This window comes from Bactrocera dorsalis, chromosome 3 (genome assembly GCF_023373825.1).
Source record: "Bactrocera dorsalis isolate Fly_Bdor chromosome 3, ASM2337382v1, whole genome shotgun sequence".
Classification (NCBI taxonomy): Eukaryota; Metazoa; Arthropoda; class Insecta; order Diptera; family Tephritidae; genus Bactrocera; species Bactrocera dorsalis.
Genome location: NC_064305.1, coordinates 2862909 through 2887454, shown reverse-complemented (window position 1 = coordinate 2887454; position 24546 = coordinate 2862909). Strand labels below are relative to the sequence as shown.

The following is a 24546-nucleotide window of genomic DNA, read 5'->3' as shown; positions in this document are numbered from 1 at the left end:
TAAAAAAAAAAATTAAAAAATAAAAATTGAAAAAATAATACAATAATAATTATAAAAAAATTAAATGAAAATAATAAAAAATTGTAATAAAAAAATTTAAAAAAAAAAAAAAAAAAAAAATAAAAAATAATTATTAAAAAATTAAAAATAAAAATTTAAAAAAATTTTTAATATATTTGTTTTATAAAATATGTGTATATTTTATAAATGTTGAACAAAACAAAAAAATTAAAAAAAAATAAATAAAAAATTTAAAAAAATAAGAAGTTAAAGAAATTAAAAATAAAAATACAAAAATAAAAATTAAAAAAAAAACAAAATCAAACTAATATATTAAAAAAATAAAAACTAAAAAATGTTTAAAATATAAACCCAAAATAAATATTAATATTTTTTTGTTTTATAAAATATGTGTAAAATAATAATAATAAATTTTTTTCTGTGAAACATTCATGCTTTTTATTTATTTTGTGCAACATTTTCATAATATATATGTATAAGTTGTTAATATTCGTAAATAAACATTTAATAAAATAGTATAATCTTCAAGTACTAATATTTTATATAGCTTTTTAGTAAAAAGTAACGTTTGTATATTTTTTGAGTAAATTCGTTAAAAAAAGTCGATTTGTGGCACAAGCACTGGGTGAATCCGTTTAACTTCATTTCATTTTGTGTTTATTTTTTGTTGTTTGTGGTTGTTGTTGTTTATTTTCAATTAGCATTTGACACAGCAACCGGGAAAGACGCCATTGAAAGTCTTTTTGTTGCCGCACGTGACGCGATACTTGCCGCAACTGAAAAAGAAGTGAAAAAATTAAAAAAAAAACAGCAAAATCATTAACTTCGGCTGCACCGAAGGTATAATACCCTACATAGTTGCATTTATGGTAGCATAAAAGTGTACAAAAAGATTTTATGTTGATGTTGGTCGATCAGTTTGTATGGCAACTATATGCTATAGTGGGCCGATTTGTAAAATATTCACAGATATTGTAGCTCCGGCTTCAAAAATAATCTATGCCAAATTTCGTGAAGATAGCTCCTCACATTAAAAAGTTTTTCCTACAAGGACTTGATTTTGAACGGTCAGTTTGTATGACAGCTATATGCTATAATGAACCGATCTAAAAAAATTCTTCGCAGACAGTAGCTTCGATGTTAAAAACAATCTGCACCGAATTTCGTGAGGATATCTTCACAAATTAAAAAGTTTTTCTTACAAGGACTTGATTTTGACCGATCAGTTTGTATGGTAGTTATAAGTTACAATGATCCGATCAGCAAAATTTCTTGGGAAAGTGTACTGCCGGCTTTACAAAGAATCTGTGCCAAATTTCGTGAATATACCTCTACGCATTAAAAAAATTTTCCTACAAGCACCTGATTTTGAGCGATCAGTTCGTATGACTGCTATATGCTATAGTGAGCCGATTTGAACAATATCTCCGAAAACTATAGCGCTACATCGCACAACAATCTGTACTAAATTTTGAGTGATATCTCGTCAAATTAAAATGTTTCCATTCAAAGATTTGACAGACGGACCAGGCTACGTTTAGACCCAATGCTATTTTTAACAAAAAATTTTCTTAATGAAAGAAACCTAATATTTAATTATCAAATTCAACTCACTCTTCCACTTCGGTTTTGAAATTTTCCGAACATACAGCGCGCTTCACACACTTGCCATCCACACCGAAGTCCACATAATCCTGACCCTGTTTGAGTAGCGGCAAATATTTGAGGAATATCGTTTCGCCCTGAGTATTGCGATATGAGCAAACCGGTTCGTTACCTGCAATTTGAAATGGTATTACTGCTGTTTACTTAACAAACACTACAACAACAGCACAAGCAAATGTGAAGATGGCGACCATTTAGAAATATCCAGGCGTTCAAGGCTTATATAGACTTGTGTAGCATACTTACCGGCGTTGACGCCTATGGCCAGCATACCAGCCAGTAATAAGAACGCTATGGCGCACTTCATGTTTGGAAAACTCTAATTTTTGAAAACTGTATGGTCGCAAGTTGCTTGGATCCGCGATTTCTGCACTATTTATCCGCCCACTATTGCGCAATACAAATCACTTTCGCTGCCGCACTCACACTGATTCGGGAAAACTAAGCTAAGCGCGTATTTATATTGAACGTTGTCATTTTGCTGTTTGCGCCGGTTTCCGACAATGCAAAAAATGCACAGTTATATGGCGTTGCGCGTCGCTTGAGATTCCCATGCGAAATTTTACGATGCGCGTGATTAGATCAGCCAGCCGTTTTAATTTATTTTGAAGTTGAATTTCGCTGCCACAGCATAATAGTTGGGGCATAGCGGACTCTATATTCTTTACTTACACACTTACAAACATATGTGTATGTCCAGTAAATGCTCGTCGGCTCACTTATGTTCGTGCTTTCAGTATTAACTAGTTCCGTTCTAGCGTTCAACTAGCTTTATGGTGATTAAGCTTTCAGCTTTACTGCTGGCAAGATGCGCCGAGTTAGATTGTTTTCTTGTTATTCTTCTCGTGGGAAGCGTCGTTTCGAAAAAGTTGGTTGTACTGTGAAAATGGTTTTCAGGGTCAATTGTTTCAATTAAATGGATTATGGGTCCTCATGCCTATTACTGATTAGAAAATGCAATCAAATTTACAGGGTGTACCAAGAAGTAGCGTAAGTTTTTTACTCTAGTGGGCTTAATCATACAAATTTCGAGACATGACTAATGAACACTGTCAAGTACTTTCAGGAGACAGATATTCTTTTTGTTCTCCGAAGTCGTTGCCAGTTTCGACGCCCGACTTAAGCGAGCTTTTCAAAGCCCGCAATCTGTCTATATTGATTCAACATCAGCTGTTCCACTGGTGGCCTCGTGCACTTTGACGCTGGATCTATTGGTCCGCGCGAGCTCAGTAAGCTTTAGTCAGTACCAAAGTACCTGTACTTTTGGCGTTGCGACAGCCCTCCGGTCCAAAGTGAAGCGCAAAAAGTCCATGGAATAATAAAGTCCAATGTCCCATTGGCATTCATGCGAGAGTCCACATAATTTGGAGGTCGCAATTCGTAAAAGTTGCTAACGGAAGATGAAGTGTAAACATCTAGACACTTTATACTACACTGTCCAGCTTCGCGGACTAAGATGGAAGCATCTTGGCTGCCATACTTACTACGAACTCGGCTACTCGGCTGAAGTTCATCTAGACACTTTATCCTGCACTGTCCAGCTTTCGCGGACTAAGATGGAAGCATCTTGGCAGCCATACTTACTACGAAATCGGCTACTCGGCTGAAGTTGATATTAGCCATTTGCAGATATACGACGGTCCTTTTAATCCGTACTTACGAGTTCTAGGCATGACTACGGACAAGCATTTTAATTGCCATACTTACTACGAACCCGGCGACTTGGTATTTGAAAGCTCTTTCAATTGTGACTGGGCCCACGCGCTTGGCAGATATATGACGGTCCCTTTGATCCGTAGTTAGAAGCTCTGGTAATTACAACGGACAAACGTCTCTAGTATTCCAAGTGGGATTATTCGTGGGCTCGACAATGTAAGTCTGTTTACTTAACCTAACCTAATCATCATGAAAAATATGTCTCTATATCCATAAATTCCACAGTGCTGAAGTAGGCATAGCATCTGCTGGACTCAAGTGAACAGCCCGAGCGATAAAAATCCAATATCTTCGAGGGTAATAGCTCTCTAGATTCGTCCTGAAGAGAAACAAAATCATATAACCATACCATCGCTTAGCATAAATCTCCAGAGATAGTTGAGAACTTTTAGTCGGAGAATAGATGATCTTGATTAGGTACAAGAATTGCATAGGTCAGAAATATCACTTACTTACTATATTTGCAAAAATCTACTCAGTTTAAGCTAATAATAGATATAAATACAGTTAGCCTTACTTTTTTGGGAAAAAATCGGAGACTAGAGGATCCTCAAAGCAATATATTTAGGTTAAACAGAGACTTATTATGTATTTCAGACTTTTCTGTAGTCGGAATCGAAAGTAAGACATACCATTATCTAACAGAAGTTTTCTTCTACTCAAGGTTATGGCAGTTAACGTACTGATACCTTGAAGATTACGCCTTAATTTGATTCTTCATTTACCTACTCCTCTCTCTCGTTTCTTTTTCTACACAGACGAATTCATCGATCGTGAGACGGGTCTTGCGAATCCTGCGCTCGTCGATGATGAGCTAGACTATCCACATCTCTATTCACAGTTCGACGGCGGTGGCGCAATTACGATGACCAGCAATATCGATTCCCACCAACCACGTGCCTACGTAGTCAACGCCACCGATAGCATTGACGGTGAGAGTAGAGAATACACACCCGAGGAGTTGGCGGAGGAAGATGACGAGGAGAAGGTTACACGTTGTGTGCCTGATTTTCAGTTCTCGCTCGTCGATTCGGAATATGACGAGACGCTGGCGTTTCCCGATTCCGTGACGATATTGTCGAATGTCGGCGATAAGCCGGTGCTGGTACAGCGCAAAGACACCGACGACGATGACGATGAGGAGGAAGGTGCTGGTGCATACACAGGGCAACCTTCAGAGATACCATACAGCTCCATATATGGACCGAGCATGAAATTCAATTCATTTCAGCGGAAAGTATTCATACCCGGCATGGAGATACAGGTGCGCATAATCGACAACGAACGCAGTGTGACGACGCACTTATTGAATCCAAATTTGTGAGTTCATTAATACTTTTTGAATTATTGTTCAGTTTGTAAGGTGTGTCTTCCTTTTCTGCCGATGTAGGTATACCATCGAACTGACGCATGGACCCTTCACGTGGACCATCAAGCGTCGCTACAAGCATTTCAATTCGCTGCATCAGCAGCTGAGTTTCTTCCGCACCTCACTGAACATTCCGTTCCCGATGCGCAGTCACAAGGAGAAACGTGCCACAATTAAAAAGGCAGCCATACAAATGGCTGATGAGGCGCGTCTGAAGTCCATGCAGCTGTCACAGACGCAAACAACGATCTGTGAGACGAGTCAGAAAGTGCAAAGTAACGGTAACAGTAATGCCATCAGTACAATGGTCTTGGCGAGCACCAGCAATAGTCCGCTGTCAAATCTGGGTATAACGGGCAAGAGAAAGAAGAAGGAGAGAAAGCTGCCACGTTTCCCCAATCGACCAGAATCGCTTATAACTGTCGAGTCACTGCCCACGCGTATCAAGCAATTGGAGGATTATCTGTACAACCTACTGAACATCAGCTTGTATCGAAATCACCACGAAACGGTGAGTTGAAAAGCCCTAAAAGCTTCCGGTTATCCAAGTTCTTGAATCTCATATTACTAAAATTACCTTCGCTTTCCAACAGCTGAACTTCGTTGAAGTCTCAAATGTCTCCTTTGTATCCGGCCTCGGCATCAAGGGTAAGGAGGGCGCTATACAAAAGCGTACCGGCTCCACGCGTCCAGGGCAAGCGGGTTGCAACTTCTTCGGTTGTTTTCAGCAGAAGTGCTGTGTGCGCTGCAGCTTCTTTTGTTCGGACGTGCTGTACGGCAAATGGCGTAATCGTTGGTTCTTCGTCAAGGAGACCTGCTTCGGCTACATACGTCCCACCGATGGTGTCATTAGGTACCAACTCAACAGCTGAACGTTTAAACATTATCTATTATTGTTTGATGCATTTTACATTCTAATTTTGTAGATCTGTGATATTGTTCGATCAGGGTTTCGACGTCTCCACTGGCATCTATCAGACCGGCATGCGTAAGGGTCTGCAGGTGCTCACCAATAATCGTCACATCATACTCAAGTGCTGGACGCGTCGAAAGTGCAAAGAGTGGATGCAGTACCTCAAGCAGACCGCAAATAGTTATGCGCGCGACTTTACCTATCCCAACCCGCATATGTCCTACGCACCGGTGCGTTCTGGTATTCAAGCGAGTTGGCATGTCGACGGTTCTACTTATATGGGTGCCATAGCGGATGCGCTTGAGGAGGCAAAAGAGGAAATCTACATCGCTGATTGGTGGTTGAGTCCGGAGATTTATATGAAACGGCCAGCGGTGGATGGCGATTACTGGCGGTTGGATAAGATACTGCATCGTAAAGCGGTAAGGATGTTGATCTTGAAAGCAAAATTTCTACTTTTCACTATGTCTCTCTCTCTCTCTCTCTGCAACTACAGTCGCAGGGCATCAAGGTGTTCGTGCTGCTCTACAAAGAGGTCGAAATGGCTTTGGGCATTAATAGTTACTACAGCAAACAGAGGCTTTCACACGAGAATATAAGGGTACATCTCAAACATTCCTATAAAGAAAATAATGACTCATATTTCTTCCGCTTTGTGCTCATAGGTGCTCCGGCATCCAGATCATGCGCGCGCTGGCGTGTTCTTCTGGGCTCATCATGAAAAGATTGTTGTGGTCGATCAGACCTACGCTTTCATCGGTGGTCTCGATCTCTGTTATGGCCGTTGGGACGACTATCGACATCGTCTGACTGACCTTGGCAGCATATCCACCGCCTCTGCTTCGGGCAGCACACGACGTTTGGGCAGTTTCTTTAAGGACGATGCGGACTCTGCCTTTGGTTCGCAGAAGTCCTCACGTAAATGTACGAATGTAAATAGCGACCTACAGAAAAGCGAAAAATTAAGCGCAAACATCGAAGAAAACCAATTTGAAGAGGTTGAGCTACGTACACTCGCGCCAGGCGATAAACTTGTGATACCTGAATTGCTTTCACCGCCCACAAGCGAACAAATCGCCATCGAAGGCATGAAATTAAATACACCCGAAATGGAGCGTAAGAATGTTTTGGAGAAAATCACCACGAATGCGATGCGTAAGGGTAAAGACTTGGTGAGTCGTCTAACAATGACCGAACATGAGCGCGGCGCGGGTGATAAGTCGCCTGATGTGCTGAAAGATCCCAAACAGCTTGTATTCACCATTGATGAGGTGGAAACTGGACGGTTGGGTGGTCTAGAGGATCCCACGCCGTTCCAAACGCAAATCCTGAACGATTACTATGGTCAAGCCAAGTATTGGTTCGGCAAGGATTACTCCAACTTCATACTCAAAGACTGGATGAACTTAGATGCGCCGCTTGTCGATATCATAGATCGCTCGTCAACACCACGTATGCCCTGGCATGATGTGGGCGTGTGTTTAGTGGGTGCAGCGGCGCGCGATGTGGCGCGTCACTTCATACAGCGCTGGAATGCTGTGAAGCTGGAGAAGATGCGCGATAACGCCAACTTTCCATATTTAATGCCAAAGAGTTACAACAACATTAGGCTGAATCCAAATATAACCTTAAAGCGGCAGAATCGTGTTACGTGTCAGCTGCTGCGCAGCGCTTCTTCATGGAGCTGCGGTTTCATCGAACAGGATTTGGTTGAGCAGAGTATACATGACGCTTACATACAGACAATAACGAAGGCGCAGCATTTCATCTACATCGAAAATCAATTCTTCATCACAATGCAGTTGGGCGCGACGGGCGCGTACGGCAATGTGCGCAATCAGATTGGTGAAACGCTCTTCAAGCGTATCGTGCGCGCGCATAAGTGAGTATGAATGGCGTGGAAAGTTTTAACCAACGACCTAACCCTAAAATTAATTTTTTCTTGTGTATAGAGAGCGCAAGACGTTCCGTGTATTTGTGATCATACCGCTACTGCCTGGGTTTGAGGGCGATGTTGGCGGTAGCACTGGCAATGCGGTGCGCGCCATCACGCATTGGAACTACGCATCGATATCACGGTAATTCAATTATATTTTCCCGCTTTTAAGTTACTTATTCTTAAATTGTTACAGCGGTCGCTCTGGCATACTCACACGCCTGCAGGAGGTCGGCATAAAGGATCCCGGTGAATATATCTCCTTCCACAGTCTACGCACAAACTCACAGCTCAACAATAATCCCATCACCGAGCTGATTTATGTCCACTCCAAGCTCTTGATTGCAGACGATCGTGTTGTTATATGTGGTTCGGCGAATATCAACGACCGTTCCATGATCGGCAAACGTGACTCGGAAATTGCGGCGATCATAACCGACGAAGAGTTCGAAGATGGACGCATGAATGGCAAAAAGTATCCAAGCGGCGTGTTCGCTGGACGCCTGCGCAAATTTCTATTTAAAGAGCATTTAGGTTTACTCGATCCAGACGCGGAGCGTATGCCAATCGATGTCACGGACCCGGTGATCGATCAGTTTTGGAATGGTATGTGGCGACGCACGGCAACACGCAATACTGAGCTGTACGAAGAGATCTTCAAATGTCTGCCAACTGATAAGGTGAAATCGTATGCAGATTTGCGAAAATATCAGGAGGAACCGCCGCTATGTAAGTCCGATCCGGAAATGGCTATGAAGCGGGTGGCGAATATACAGGTGAGAGGAAGTGACGGATTTTCGAAATATTAGAAGTAATCATATGAATTAAATATGACTTTTGGAGTATGATATGCACTTAGTTATTTTTTCGCGTACGGGAAAAAATATCATATCGAATAAGTTTCTAATTAGCAACTAAAGTCTATATTTATATATAAATACGTATAGCACTGCTTAATCATATGTTTTCCCATTTATGCAGGGTTTCCTAGTCAACCTGCCATTGGACTTCCTCAACAAAGAGGTGCTAAAACCGCCTGGCACCAGCAAAGAGGGACTCATTCCGACCGCTGTGTGGACGTAGTCTCAGACCTGCATTTACGCTGTTAAAAATTTGCTACAATGTATTTATTACTACTATTACTATAATTTTAATTATTATTATAATTTTAATTATTATTATTATAATTTTAATTATTATTATTATAATTTTAATTATTATTATTATTATCACTTCCATTATAATTTTTATTATTCTAATATTATTATGATTACCATAACTATAATTAAGAAGCGTAAAAATTGAAAAGTTTAAAGTGCTTTATTAGCATGTAAGTGTAGGGTAAGCTTAGCTTAGCTTTGTTGACTTTATTATTTTAACATTTCAATAGACAATAGATCTGCAATTTTGATTTAGACTATAATTTAGCGATTACACCTATTTTTCGACAGTATTTTAGTTTCGAAGATATTTTACGAACGTCTTTTCCACTGTATACTACTTGTCATAGATTTTAATAAACTATTTTTAATAGAAAATCAAAATAAAATCTATAAGATATGTCACAGAACCTTGTATTTTCGTTTGTGGTTTGTTGATTGAAAATGGAGTTGCTGGAACACCAGATTGAAGGCTCCCGTGTGGTAACCAAAACAATGTAATCCAGTAAACCAGTGGATTTGATAAAATGTCTGATTTTTTTTCAACTCAACTGACAAATACAAGTGTCTTTTATTTCAAAATAGAGTGCTGTAGAAGATCCTGTCTCCAAGGGCTGAAGGCAAATGCTCAAAAAGCTGCTCATTCATGAGAACCATCGAAATCAGATCGTTATAGCTTATTGCTGCCATAGAAGTTGCCCGATCACTAAGTAAGTTCTTGTGTGTCAAAATATTATACTCGAAAAAACATCTTCACGAAATTTGCCATGGAAAACATTTTCAATTTTGAAGGATATTATAACTAGTTTCGATATAATCTGAGTTAACGTTTTTTCTTGTATAATACCGTCAATCAAGATCGTATTTAGGAGCCTTAAGAATACTGAATGATGTCCTTATATCCCTATATTATAGCGATTTCGGATAAATCAGCTGCAGATGAAGAATTAATTCACAAGTTGGTGGCAAGTCGTATTTTAAGTGAACTTCGGTCGCATGACATTGATCTTAAGTTGTTCAATCGGTTCTGGACTCATTTCCGACTAAGAATTGTTCCCTCACATTCCAAAGAACGCTTTAGAAAATGGCGTATGTAGCTATAATATTGAAAGAACCTACTTCAATACTTCCAATAACAGCAATATCAAGAATATATCTCGCTGTTGGTCACTTTCTTCTACTCCAGCAACGTTACAAATCCTTTTCCTTTAATAAAAACTGTTTTCACTGTACACCACAGTTAAAATCTAAAACAATTCAACAACTTCGCTCATTACAAATAATTAAAAAGAAACAGGGGGATCATCAAAATTAAAATTTAAGCTGTAAGCTCACACACAGATGGCGCTAAATAATATGCGGAACCCGAATAACTTGTCAACATTGCCATTTCCACTTTGCATAAAACTTACTCAAAATTTCATTAAACCAGAAAGCAGCATTAATACAGTGCAAAGTAAACACAGAGAACGAAGAGCATAAGTGCTACGCTCATCAAAACAATTGGCAACGAGTAAGCAAAAGCAAAACAAAATAAATAAACAAAAAACAACTGCAAACACACTGAGGCGTGCAAACAAGTATGCGCAGAGAGCGATAACAACAACAGAGCTTTGCACTAGAAGCAAGAAGAAGCTAAAAGTCAAAAGCAAATATACAACCGGCCAGAAGCGTTCACGCTACCAAAATCGCACGAGAGCACATCGCCAAATGTCAACGAATGCAACGATAACACAGCGACGTCGGCAGTAGAGAGATTGCAATAGCAGCGCTGCCAGCATTGTAACATTGCAAAAGCGCGGTTGGCTGGGTCAGTTCGTTGTCTCGTTTCGTGTGGTTAGGAGTCGAGTTGAATCGAATGGCATTGGCAAGCACCGAACAGAGTGTTGTGTGCGAATTTGTACGGATTAATTCATAGAATAAAGTGTATTGTTTAATTAAATGGTGCAGTCAATGGAAAAACAGAAAGTTTGTGGAAAAATTGAAGTTGATGCAAGGCAAAATGTTGTGCGAAAGTTGTGTGCGGGCGTGAAAGCGAAATGAAGTGCAAGTGAATTAGCGAACAGCGAGTGCTGCGAGGAAAGAGAAGTTGGTGGAGCGAGCAGAAGTGGAGTGCGACGAACAAGGTAATGTTTAAGAATTTCGGTAGCTTGTGTTGGCATTTAGTTTTAGATTGTAGTAAGTAGCTGGATATTTTTGGTGCTTTGGTGGCATTCTCAAATGAACACAGTGCTTTTGTGATATGATTGAAGTGATTAGATGAAGGCTTGGTGATTGGCGGTAATCAATATTGCTGTGTTTAAGTTTAAGCAATAAAAGTTGCTAATAAAATTATAAACAACTAACAAATTATGAACAAAAAGTGGTTTAGTTCAAGCGTGTAAATGCTTAGCTTTTAAGCGAGTAAACCGCCGAAAAGTTAGAAAACTCTATATGTAAGCAACTAAAAACATACACACTTACAATACGCACGCACACACATACATATGTGGAGGAATGTAAATACTTAAATTACTGACCTGCAGCGACGAAAAACTTCCTTGCTGGTATACATAAAAGTTCGCGTGTTACTATCAAAATAAGCATCCTTGTTTTTGTTATTGTGACTTTTGCTCGCTACATGCTGCACATTCTCGCTGTGCTCGGTATACTTGTGGCATGCATGCAAGTTGTTGTTCTGCTTTATGTCGTTGCACTGCCATGCTTGTAAGTTAAAAAATACAATAAAGACAACGACAACAGCAACTAAAATGCGGATGACATAGGAAGTGAAACGTTAGTACGAAGCTCAGCGCAGGCATAATATAAAAACAACAAATAAGCGAATGCCAATAAGTAAGGCAATGACAGTGAAATGTGTTTGGTTGGCAAGTTAGTTCCTTAACTTCGTATGCAACACGACAGCAAGCAACCTGCCGCAAAGGAACTGCAATAATACAACAATATACTTATGTATGTGTGTGAGGGCAGTAGTTGCTGACAGCAGAATTAAAGTAACGCAAAACAGCTGAGATGAGGCAAAGCGACTTAAGCGAAAAGGCTATTAGAACAAGCGAAGCCATAAATAAATATGTGTGTACGTAAGGATATGTGTGCAGCGAATGGCAAATAGTTGGTGTAGAAAGAGTGATGCAAAATGCAAGTGAATAAGAAATGTCGTATACAGTCAAAGAAGACCATGCAAAGGGCATGTAGGCAAATATGTGACTTTGTGTTGTATAAGAAAGAAATTTGTATGAATGAATAAAACAAACAAAAACTGCAATTGTTTAAGTGACAGGTAGTTGGACTAACGAAAGGGTCGAAAATTTTATAAACATATATGTAAGTATTTGAAGTAATGATCTGACAATTTATATAAATGTCGCAACGGACAGCCGTTTATTGCAGTCCAGTTTACCTAACCTAAAATAGATGATTGGTCGGACCTGACTTCAAACACCTATCCATAATACTCGAACTTCTCCATAACTCCAACTAGTGAATTGGCAATAGGAGTCAAATTTTATACAAATTTCCTTCTATAACTTGAAGTCTCTCTAACTCGAAATTGTTTTTCTTTTTTTGTGTATTATGGCGATTCGAGCTTGAAGTTCTACTGTATGTGCTTAAGTAATGATGAAAATATTGCTCTCGAATCGCAAGTAAAATTTGAAAATTTATTGAAAAGTATTTAGAAAGCGTTTCTGAATATTTCGCCAGTTGAGCTTCCATACTGCTTTGGGTTGCTGACCAAAGGTTGGACCCCATACTCTCATCCCACACAGGAACCGCACCTTTAGTTTCAGCCATTTGTCTTTGCCGCCTAAATAACTTGCACGCAAATCTTTCAAACGATCCTAACTGTTCGGCACTCCAACTTGTAGAGATCGCACCGCTTATATCTAACCGTACATCTGTCCAGCTGATACCCATTCCTACAAAGTTCTTGATGTTCAAGTACATTGTGTAATGACATGTACCCAATCCTCAATGCGCACACACATTCAGACCTTTCTGAAAATGCATTCAGTTGGCCATGCCTAGTAAGTAGGAAGCCCAAAACAGAGAGAACCTGAAATCTGGATTTACTTCAACAAACCCAACATCCTCAACGTACTCGTAAGTCATATTACCCAAGGAATTTGCTTAACCCTTTTATCTAGAAGCCTCCTGCTCCTAGATAACCTCCTTCTCCACATCGTCATCAGAAATCCAGTCACTCTGCAGTAATGACACACTCAAACCCCTTTTTAACCTAAATGCAACAGCTCGCTGTTAGTTATGCAATTGAGCTCAACCTTAAATTTTCAAGGCCCTAAATAACATGGTATAAAAAAGCAAGAATTTTAATTTTTCTAAAGCAGAAAAGGAAAACGAAGCTAGAAACAGCATTACCATTTCCTGTTGGGAGTTATAGCAAAGTATGATCTAAGTCTAGCTGAGGCTGTTTCTGGTACAATAGGTTTATATAATATTGTTTCAACTAGAACCTTAAATTTTAAGGCAACTTTTTTCTGCAACGTTCCAGCAATGTGAAATAAAAAACTTTGCATAATTACTAATACATTCCATATCGAAATCTGAAAACTAAAGAAATGAGAAAAATAAGACGGAAACACGTACAAAAGCTTGTCTTGAGAATGTTGGCAAAGTGATAAAGGAGCAACAAAAACAAGAAATATGCAAAAACACCAACAGAACGCGGAGTGCAAAAACCACAAGTCAATCAAAACAAAACAACCAAACAAAACATAAGAAACGAAAATAAAAACAAACAGCTAAAACTTGCACAGCTGCTTTTTGCCAATGCAGCGCACACAAACACTAATACACACATACACAAACCCATGTGGATAACAAATATAACAACAAACACGTAGTATTTGCGGATAAAGAAAACGCAAGCCGCCAAAGAAACTCACACACAAAGCAAAATGTAAACATAAACTAACGAAATAAAAAAGGCAAACACAACAAGACTAAAGACAAAAGCAAAGGCACAGAAAAAGCAAAATAAAAAGCGTACAAAAGTCAAGCATAATTATAGTTGTATGTGTGAGTGTTGTTGTATTACAAAAAAGACGGTAAAAGCAAGCCTCCAAACAAAGTTTGACTCCAGCCAATTCGACTGAGCGGCCGAGAGCAGGCAAACACAAAGAGCGCACACGGCGCCGCCAAAGAGAGCGCGCCACTAACGCTGCGCTGGCGTTTAAAAATAGCACGCAAATGGCAATGCCCTTCTATTTCTGACTTCCCTGTCGGAGAAAAAGGCAAACAAACAAAATTATTATTATATTCGCATCGCGCATACAACAAAAGTGTGTGATGAATATGCAATACATATTGCAATAACAACAATGGCAGCAATAGAAGAGACAACAAATACGCAAGAATCGGTTGCATCACTCGTCGGCAGCAAGCGTAGTGCAACGCGTCGCTGCGAGCGCACCACCACAACGACGATGTGTATAAGGCGAGCAACGAGACGTATACGTAATATGACATTTGTATTTGTTGCGTGCGGGTGTGTAGTTGTGTTTTTGTGTGTTGTGGAATACGCCTCTAGACAATCTTCTGTAATAAAAGCACGTGTTGCCTACAAATATTACATTAGCGAGTAAGTCAAGACGACGGCCAGCGCCAGCTAAGAGTGGCGCTGGGAGTCGAAAGAGTAAAATGTGGAGAGCGAGCGAGCAAGCAAACACACACATGAAAATATGAAAATTATGGAAAGAAAACGCTTTGGCGGGCAAGCTTATTTTTTTGTGTAGGTTGGACGCTAAAACTGAGAACAAATACAAACAAAGCGAGACAAGTAAAAAACAGCTTAAAGAAAATTGTTAAAAATGCTAATTTGATGTGGTAATACTTCGACAAACGAAAGGCTTGGTTGTGTGTGCGTCTGTGGTAGAAGCGTAATGGCTATCAGCAAGCAAATCATAGTCATTCACGGGTTAGACTAGCGTTTTGTGTAGCTTGTCACCCACCGAGGGCTTGTCGACGAGTGTCGATTAAGTGATGTTAGCTGATAGCAAGTGTTTAGCCGATTGTGATAAGAATGACTGCATGGTAGTGCATGCGTTGTACTCGCAATGGGTGGTTATGCTCATAAACCTTAGCGGGTGGGGTAAATTTCAAGAACTTTCATTTTGGTATTACGGGTTGAGCAATCGAAGATACTTTCTCAGAAGTTCGACTACTTTTCTCGAACGAATTTCAAATACTTCTTCTGTCACCATTTTAGTAAACTCAGAACAATTATTTGAGGGCTAGAAAACAACAAAAAAAATTAACAAAATAATTTTGGATGACTGTAAAGTGAAGTTGTTTAAGATTGCAGATACTCTAAAGATATCAACTGGACGTGTACATCATAGCATTCATGAATATGTGGGTGTGAGAAAGCTCTTTGCAAAGTGGGTGTTGAGCGAGTTCACTTTTGATCAAAAACTACGACGATATGATGATTTGGAGCAGTGTTTGGAGGTTTTCAAGCGTAATATACCCGAGTTTTTGCATCGATATGTGACAATGAATGAAACATGGCTCTGTGATTTCACTCCGAAGTCCAATCGACAGTCATTCGAGTGAACCGCACACGATGAACCCGCTCCAATACGTGGGAAAAGGCAATCTGTAGTTTGGGATGCATATGGGCTAATTTTCATATACTACCTTGGAAAAGGGAGATCATTAATAGCGATTATTAGGTTTTTGGGCCGTTTGAAGGATTGCCGAAAAATAGGCCGCATTTGAAGAAAAAAGTGCTGACAATAAGATCGTGTCAGTAGTCAAGTACAACGATGGCAAAAATCCCTAAATTGGGCTTTTCGTCGAAGGAAAACGTGATCGCCAAAACTAGGGCCTATTTTGAAACAAAGTATATATCGTACTACAAAAATTGTGTCGAAATTTTGATTGGCATACCGAATAAAAATGTATTTTGCTAAGGTAGACCGGGTATTTTCAATTGACCTGTTATTTGAACCAAAGTATGGATAATATTGAAGATTTTTGTATAAGGTTTGCTTATGAAATAATTAATTTATAATTTATTATTTAAAAATAAAGTCATCTGTCTAATCTAATAAAGTATCTTAATCCAACTGAACTAAAAAAAAGTCAAAGAGTTCACTAAAAGTCCGACCTTTGCAGCAGAAATATCTTCCAAAATCCATACACATTTATTAAAAAATATGCATACATAAGTATATTAATATGCTTACATATAGAAAATACACAGAACAACATAGCACAATGAAAAAAAAAAATATTAAATAATCAAAAAAAAAAAGCACAAAGAAAGAAAGCAAGAAGCGTAAGAAACCGCTTTGATTGCATATTTATCAGCATTTGTTTTGTTTACATGTTGTTGCTTTTGTTATTATTATTTTATTGTTGTATTGTATTTGTTGCGCTGTTGCAGTCGCAATCAGCGTATTCGTAGCCGGTCGTTCATCGTTCTCCAACATCGCCAACGCCTCGCCAGGCATTCGTGCGTTCCATGCTTTGACGAGCTTGTTAGTAAAAGTGTTCGTTTGCACGCTCGTAAGCTTCTTTTTTCGTTGATTCTTGCCATACGAGTACAACGCACTCGACATGTGAGCTAAACGAACTCGAACGACTATGCATTCGTTGCTGGCGCTCGTCAAACGCTAACGTTTACGCAAGCTGTACGTTGACTGCGGCTAAATGTGTGGTTTTTGGCGCTTTTTCGTTTGATTTATGTATGTTTTTGTTCTTTTCCGGCGTTGCCAGTAGGCGGGTAGAGTTTTTGGGGAAAAACTTGAAAAATTTTGGTTAAAAATTACTACGAAATTGAAGGGTTATAAGGCAGTGAAGCTGGATCAGCAGTTGGTATATAAAGTTCGGAAACATTACCGGAAATCTAGTATTTTTTTTTATGAAACTTGAAAGCTCGTTATATCTTCCAATTTTCGATAGTTGAGCTTCAGTTTCCATTATTGTAGGACCAACAAATCTTATAGATATGCTTAAAGAAACTTCTCCCAGAAATAGCTCGACACAGGATGGGCTAATATCGTCCCAGACCCGCTCGTTAATTTGATTACTAGAAATTTCAGGTGAAACTTATCTAGGGTATATTTACGTCGACTGTCACGGGTTGATTTACAGGGAGCCAAAAAACAGAAAATCACGTTCTGCGGTTCATTCTGGACAACTCTATCTGGGAGCCTAAGAGACTTAAACCGGTTTCGAGTCAGCGATTTTATAGACGATGTTCTTAGGGCTCATAAAAGCTTGTTCATCATGTTTCGAGCTATCCAAATGAAATATAATCGGTAAGTGTATTTTGATATTCTACTGAAATTGGTCGGAATCGGTTGGATCGAACAACTGCTTCAAATATCTTCCATACAGCCGATTATTCAGATTTTTTAAACTTTGTCTTAAAAATCTTTGTCCCGAAACCGGGTTGAGACTCATATTATCTTAAGCAAGCTTGTTCAGCGTGATCCGGTGAACATTTCCCACATACATGAAAAAATCGACTTGTCCTCATGTAGGGTACCTTGTTTTGTTCTGGACTCTTAACATGTGTATCTTCCCTTTTTACATATAATTCTGCAATCTGGCAACTCCAGAGCATTATTGGCTACTCGCATAAAATATGTAACCGCGTGTGAGAGCGTCAAACATCGCGCCCGCAGCGCTGAAACCACCGCGGCTAACCTAAACGCCTCCCCAAACGACGCTGCAGCGACCGCAAAGCAGGCGTAAAACCGCGCACACGATTGCTGAGTGCAAAGCAAACGATCGAAAGTGTATGCTGGCGTAGCTTACGAGCGCCGCCACAACAGCGACCTCGTGCAAAAATATCACACGAACAAACGGAACGAACACAGCGAGCTACGATACCGTCAAAAAACAAAACGAAAGCGCTCGCTAGATTAGAGAACCCCACAACTGGTGGCGCACGAATTGCGTCGAGCTGCGAAACAGCAGCGACAACAGCTCAGTCTTCAATGAGCGTTCGCTTTTTGTGTTACTCCAAACGGCTCTTGGTTGTGCACGCCACGCACGCGACCGTTCGACGAACACACCGAGCGCGGAAAGCTACTTGAGACGTAGCTCATACTTGGGCTTACTGCAAAAAAACGCTATTAAATATTTATTACGATTTAAGTGCTTGCAACTAACTAATGGCCGCACGACGGCAACGCAACGGAAGTGAACGTTGAAGTTGAAAAGACGACGAGTGCAAGAACAGTGTGATGCACGGCAAAGGTGCGTATGTGAGTGAGATTAGGTGTGTGAAGCAAGTGGAAGCAAGTGGTGGCAGGGCGTGAGAGCGTTAGAGTGTGTGCGCGGTCGAGGAAGAGCTACTTGAAGCGCAGCGCGTTGTGCGACGGCAGCGGAAATGCAATAAGCTACTGCGAGGCCAAAGCTTGCAAGTGTATGTGCGTATATATGCGTGTGTGTAAGTGCAGCAAGGTGGCAAGCAAACAGGCAGGTGCGTGCAAAAATGCCTGGAGTACGCGTGCAATATGTAGTTTGGGCGCGGTGCGCGGCGCGTGCGATATACTAGTAATACTAAAGCTCATTTATTTACGAAACGGTGTTTGTTTTATGCACAACAAAAAATAAAGCAACAACATTTATTAGCAAAAAAAATTAAGTGCAAAAATGAAAAGTGCTTACTATAATATTTTAAATAGAAGTGTTGAAAATTCTCAATTATTAGCATGTGTGTGTGTATGTATGCCAACGAACAGGCGTTCAAGAGCCGCAACGAAATTCACACGATTATCTACCCTTTTATTTACATACATATGTGTATAAATAATTAGCATAAACAGCGATATGATTTTCATTATTGTGTAACCAACAACAAAGCCCATACATACAAACAAATATATATAAATATATACTCGTATAACTACAATACCCGTAGCTACCGTTTCGCTTACAACAGCTGACCACCAATCGTCACTATCGCTGCTTTTTTTTATCGTTTTTCCACACGTATTTGTTGTAAAACAAGTGTTAAGCAAGCGCATACTTGACGCTCCGTACAACAATTGCAACAACAGCGCTTATGGCAAGCAAGAAAAGCAATAAAAATAAATAGAAACACACTTCTAACCATATGAGGCGGACGACGCGCTTGTATAGTCCGCCGTGTGACTCTCAGTCAGCAAGCGGCTGGTGGCTCGCTCGCCTAACGACACTTGCACCAATTCACTTGATTGCTGTAGCGTCCAACCGACCGATCGACTCGTCGACTTAACGACCGACCGACCGACCGATTGGCTGGTCAACATAACGACCGATCGATTGGCTTGTCAACATAACGACCGAACGACCGTTTGCTCGTCGCCGTAATGCTCGACCGACCGATCGACTCGTCCAGCCGATCGTCAATGCGACTGACTGGCTGACTGACACATGTACGCGCACATTGGTTTGCCAGTGAGTTCGTTTGTCGCCGATTGGCCGATCGCTGATAATACTGTCGTCGCCGTCGTGGAATACCGGCGACGCGTTGTGCGTCTCCATCGGTGGCTTTGACTGATCAAACAACTTGTTGGTTAGCGTTAGACTAGCATACACGCTTTGATCAAAACTGGTGTGCATGCGTACGTGCGCAGAAACGCAAGCGGCATAGCAGGAGCGCAGCAGTTATGGGCGAAGAAGAGGGAGAGAGGAAATGGGTAGCACATATCAGAAGGTTTAAGCTTTTTAAAAGTTGTATAAACCAACGGGCCAAAAACCGGGGTGACTTAAGTACTTTCGCGTAATACTCCTTTTATTCAAATTGAGAGCAAAATATTACAAAAGATAAAAATAATAGGAGGTGTTTTACTATGTTAAGTCGGGGGCTTTTGATCTGTTAATTAGAAAAAAAAAATCGCCAAAAATGAGTCTTTCAACACTAACCAGTCTTTCATCTTTCTACTTGCAGATAAAAATACAAACCAACGTTTAATTATGTGTTCAAGCTCAAGAAGTGTGATGGCAATAGAAATTTGAATAATTCATCAAAAACAACAACAACAACATACGCGATCATTCATGTTCATTAAAATGCAAGGCAAACTAATTTTGTCTACGCTAGTACAACAAACCGTGGTCAACTTGAAAACAACAACAAAAATTACTTAACTAATACCCACAATACAACAACAACTTGCCAGCATATACATACATACACGTTTCGTATAAATTAAGTAAGATTAAGTGCGCGCATTGAAACAAGTGCGAAAAATAAAAATAAATCCCAACAACAACAACAACAAACAATCAGTTGCAACTCAGCGAGTAAGCAAAAAAATCGATTACCGTAAAATTTATGCGTTCGCTGACGTTTTGCGAACCGTTAGAATTTTTCACACGCTCAGCGCGCTGTCAAAGCGCTTGCACAGGCGGCGGCGGCCACAGGGACGCAAACGCGCCGAACAAGAAGTTCTTGTGCGAAATTAGCGAACTGACTGACCGACTGGCGCGCCAGCGAAGCGGAAGGCGAGGAAGTGCCAGGCCAGCCAGCAGCTAAGTTCATTCTAAGTGCATTGGCGGCCATTTACGACGGCCAACAAAGAGCCATTGTGCACGAGTGTATCATAAGCCGCTTTGGGCCGACCACGTACCGTCGATTGGTATGTGCATGTGTGTGTGTGCGTGTGAGTGAAGTGCATATAGAAGTTGAAATGCGAAAAAAGCAACGCGAACGCGCGAAACCGGTTACTTGTTGCAGTTGTATTTGAACCCTTCCGTGCAAAACATAAATAAATAAATAAAAAAGAAACAAAAACAAAAACCGAAACAAAACAAAGCCACGAAACGAGCAGGCAGGCAGCAGGTTATTAGGCATCCGCAGCCGCAGACGCGCGGTGAATTTCGGAAATTCACAAAGCACGGAAAACAAAAAGCCACAAGAAAGAACAACAAAAACAAACAAAAAGACGACAAAGAGCACCAGAACCAGTCAGAAGTTAAAAGTTGTTTGCTGTCGGTGAAGTCAGTGCAAAAAGCGAAAAGCACTAGCACAACAACAACAACGACAACAGTAAAAGCGACAGCCACAACAACAGCAACCGCAAGCAAAACGCAAACGAGCAGCCACTGCAGTGCACGGCGCAGTAGCAGCGGCAGCAAAACTAGCAGTAGTGTTGGCAGTGGAGCAGTAGTGGCAATTGTGGCAGCACAACGGCAACACCGTGCAAGCACAAAGCAGCGGAAATCGAAACTGAAACGCAAATAGCGCGAACAAGAGGAAGCAGCAAAGTTGTACTCAACGTTTTGGCGCATGCAGTATGCCGACGGCAAACGCGTCCGTGCAGCAATCAAGCCAGCGTTGCTTAACTTTGTGGGAAATTGAAAGCACGTAGTGTATTTTTTCGAAAATTTAGTGGAAAATTCTGAATAAATTGAATATTTGTGTGAAAATTTGTTAGAAAATACGAAATAAATTGAATATTTGTGTGAAATCGCAAGTGAAATGTGTGTAAAAAATACAGTTGTTTATAAAATAACGGCGTGTAGTGGCTAAAAAATACAGTTAAATATAGAATAACGGCGTGTAGTGCCATTCGTGTGTAAATTCACGCTAAAAAAGTGCAGAAACAAAAAAAAATTTGGAAAAAATATTGAAAAAAAAATTTTGGAAAAAATATTGAAAAAGGTTTTTGATACGATTTGCAAATAGTTTTAAGTAAATATAATTAATGTGCATTTTTTGTTGTACGAATGCGTCAACTTTTTGAAAAATTAAAACGAAGCGCAAATATTTGCAGAGGCATAATTTTGATGAAATTTGTGCAGCAATTTTGCTGTTGTGTGTTTTTAAGCAAAAATTTACGTTAAAATGTTATGCAATGAAGTGTTAGCGGTGAACATTTTTAAAAATTGAGCGTGTGGACTTTCACAAAAGTGCTAAATTAGAAAGAAAATATTGAAAATTTTCACAAACTTTCACAAAAGTGCAAAGTCAAAACGAAAATATTGAAAATTTTCAGAAAAACGGCGAAAAATTTAAAAGAAAATTTTGAAATTTTTAAGAAAAACGAGAAAAATTGAAAAAAAATATTCAAAATTTTTAATGAAAGCGAAAAAAATAAAAATAAAATTTTGAAAATTTTTAAAGAAAGCGAGGAAGTGCTAAAATTTTCTTTTAACGCATGCGCAGAGAAATAAATTTAAAAAAGTTAAAAAAGTGTAAATTTCGAATAAAGTGGCAGCATTAATAATGCAGTGTCGGGAAGCATAAACTTTTTCATCGATTGCATAAAAACTATACCCAAAATGATTACTTAAAAACAGGAGAAAATCGGTACTAATGCATGCTTATAAGAAATTAATTAATTTTGGCTAAAATTTATTCGCAAATCCGTTGAAAATGTGTGCGCGCTGACGAGTGAATTTTGATAATCGAAAAAGTTAAAAAAAAGTATAAAAATAAATAATTTGATAATTAAAAATAATTAAAAAAAAAGTTGTGGAGAAATGTGTTAATTAAAAGAAAAAAATTGTGTACAAAATATGCCATGCAACAACTGGGCCTCAACAAGTTGCTAGTATAACTTAGTGGCCAACGTGCAACAAGTGGCAAGATGCCTGCAGCGTGCAACAAAACTCACTTGCGCCTAAAATTAATATGCAAAATGCGAAATAAACCAAGCAGTGTGTGAAAATTAAAAAAAAAATATATAAAACCCGTTAAGCAAATAGTTGTATGTGTGTAGTGAAGAATTAAGCATAAGTGTTATTAAAACAATGTCTGCCACTTCAAAGACAAATATAACAACAGACTGCGCAAATAATAACGCCAACACTACTGCCAACAACAGCACGTCCACCAGCAACAACAATAGCAGTAGCGCTAGCGCAACGCTTGTGAGCAATAAATTAGAAATAACAACAATAAATAGCAACAACAACAACACTGCCATAAAAAATACCTCAGCAGCAGCCGACACAAGCGCCACAAAGCAGCCAGCTGAAGCCGCCACCAACGTTGCGCCGCCAGTTTCGCTCTTCGATCAGCTCAAGAATAGCGCCAATCTCAATAATATCAAATGCGGCAACAACAACAACAACATCGACGATAGTAAATTTAAAACTTCGCGGAATCTCACCGATTGGCGTAGATTGGCCGATGATGATAGCAGCAACAATAGCGCGTCCAGTTGTAGCAGCAGCAGTGGCAGCGATAGCAGCATTTGCAACGTCGGCGGCACTGCAGCGAGTATTGGCTTGCATGAGCGCACGTTTATAGACTCTTTCCAGCAGCAGTTTGTGGCCGCTGTTTTAGGCAAAGCCAGCAACAGCAGCAACCCTAGCAACAGCAGCACACTAAAGACAATCAAAAAAGTTACAACACCATTCACTGCCAAATTGGACCATGCCACAGCGAGCAACAGCAATTGCAGTAGTGTTAGTGTAAGCAAAATGCATGGGAAAGAATTCGTTAAGACGTCGGCCGCAAAGGAGCTTGCGCTGGTGACAAGTGTCGGTGACAGAAAAGATGCGGAGGCATGCAACAACATTTTAGATCTCACTTTACAACCCGCCGCCAAGCGTAATATGTGCTTAAGAGCGCCGGCCAACAAAGGCAAGACTGAAATGAAGGCCACAGCCACTGCCACAGGCGATGCAAGCAACCATGCCACAGCGGCAGCTACATTATGCAAGAGCAGCGTGGACAAGTCAAGCGGCAACACCGCCAACAGCCCGTGTGGCAGCAAAGCTGATGCGCGTGTTGACAGCAAATTGTGCAACACCACCGCAAACGCCTGCAATACCGTTAATCAGGCGGGTAGCAGTGAGAGCGAAAGTGTCAGCAAGCATGGCAACAACAAAAGCAATAGCAATGTTAGCGAACACAATAGACTGAGCCACGGCAATGCTAATTGCGTGTCAACAAAGCTGGCCGGCGCGAGCCCGCAACAGCAAACACAACAACCACCGCAAAAGCAAATAAAATTCCCCATGCCCACACTGCCACCGCCCTCAGCGGCGGTGAGTGCCGCAGCGAAGCCCGCTGTCGATAGTAAAAGTCGCAAAGGCAATAACAATTCAACAACAACTGCAACGGCTGGCAGTGTCGGCATTGTGCGTGGCACTAAGCGCGCAGCCGGTGCCCCAACAGATGCTAATGGACCTGCCGCAACGTCTTTGGATAGCTTCACTACACCGGCCTCTGTGGCACCGCTAACGGCGCATTACTTCGCGCTAACCAAGCGACAAAAGCAGGCGTCCACAGCTACAACAACAATGAACAATTCCGCACATTCCACCGGTTTACTAAGTGATCAACAACAAAAACAATATATGGACAATTTACGCGCTTTACTCGACTCGGATAAGCTAAGTTCGGTTTACGCGCGTAACCAGAGCGGCAGCGACCTCAAGTCTGTCGTCTACTCAGCGCTCACGAGTGCTTTATGCGGCGGTAACAGTGCTACGGCCACAGCGGCTAGCAAGCTGCTGGCAGCCGCTAATCAAGCGAAAAAGAAACGGAAGAAGAAACGCTGCACGGACCGGTGTGATTCATCGGAATCTTCGGACAGGTGAGTCAGAGTTGGATTTGAGAGATTTGTATTTCATAACTTACATATAATAGCGCTTTTAGTGTAGTATGCAGTACTGCGGAAATGTAGTTTTATCTTTGCTCAGTAGGTTCTGATTTACTAGAACTCATGATTCCAATATGTCAATGAACTCCAAAGTCTGAACCTGGTTCCGCATACAATACTGAGATCTCGAAAGAGCCTCAAATTTATGTTTATAATGTTGCTCCTATAATTTAGTTATCAGTCAGACT

General features: G+C 40.3%; 3 protein-coding genes across 7 annotated transcripts in view; 2 read left to right on the top strand and 1 right to left on the bottom strand.

Moving 5' to 3' along the window:
* Positions 1 to 9190, top strand: part of LOC105230153 (phospholipase D2) — a 36879-nt gene extending 27689 nt beyond the window's left edge. For all 3 annotated transcript variants that reach the window (XM_019991717.3, XM_011210761.4, XM_011210759.4), the window contains 9 exons: positions 4161 to 4722; positions 4793 to 5282; positions 5365 to 5624; positions 5698 to 6106; positions 6181 to 6285; positions 6350 to 7566; positions 7637 to 7762; positions 7817 to 8396; positions 8602 to 9190. In XM_019991717.3, coding sequence (XP_019847276.2) covers positions 4161 to 4722; positions 4793 to 5282; positions 5365 to 5624; positions 5698 to 6106; positions 6181 to 6285; positions 6350 to 7566; positions 7637 to 7762; positions 7817 to 8396; positions 8602 to 8703 — 3851 coding nt within the window. In that variant the 3' untranslated portion in view covers positions 8704 to 9190. The remainder of the gene's footprint in view (positions 1 to 4160; positions 4723 to 4792; positions 5283 to 5364; positions 5625 to 5697; positions 6107 to 6180; positions 6286 to 6349; positions 7567 to 7636; positions 7763 to 7816; positions 8397 to 8601) is intronic.
* Positions 433 to 2130, bottom strand: LOC105230154 (hypothetical protein). The gene is made up of 3 exons (XM_011210764.4): positions 1933 to 2130; positions 1636 to 1798; positions 433 to 797 (listed from the first exon to the last, which is right to left on the bottom strand). Exons 1-3 carry the CDS (start codon positions 1991 to 1993, stop codon positions 719 to 721), a joined length of 303 nt encoding a protein of 100 aa, XP_011209066.2. The 5' UTR covers positions 1994 to 2130; the 3' UTR covers positions 433 to 718.
* A 1382-nt stretch (positions 9191 to 10572) lies between the features above and the next one.
* LOC105230156 (zinc finger protein jing) overlaps positions 10573 to 24546 on the top strand; it is a 290820-nt gene continuing 276846 nt past the window's right edge. Inside the window, exons 1-2 of one of the 3 annotated variants that reach the window (XM_049452273.1) lie at positions 10573 to 10906; positions 19690 to 24292. In XM_049452273.1, coding sequence (XP_049308230.1) covers positions 22497 to 24292 — 1796 coding nt within the window. In that variant the 5' untranslated portion in view covers positions 10573 to 10906; positions 19690 to 22496. Of the gene's footprint in view, positions 10907 to 17670; positions 18020 to 19689; positions 24293 to 24546 lie in introns of those variants that run through there. The other 2 variants (XM_049452275.1, XM_049452274.1) reach the window with 2 other exon arrangements.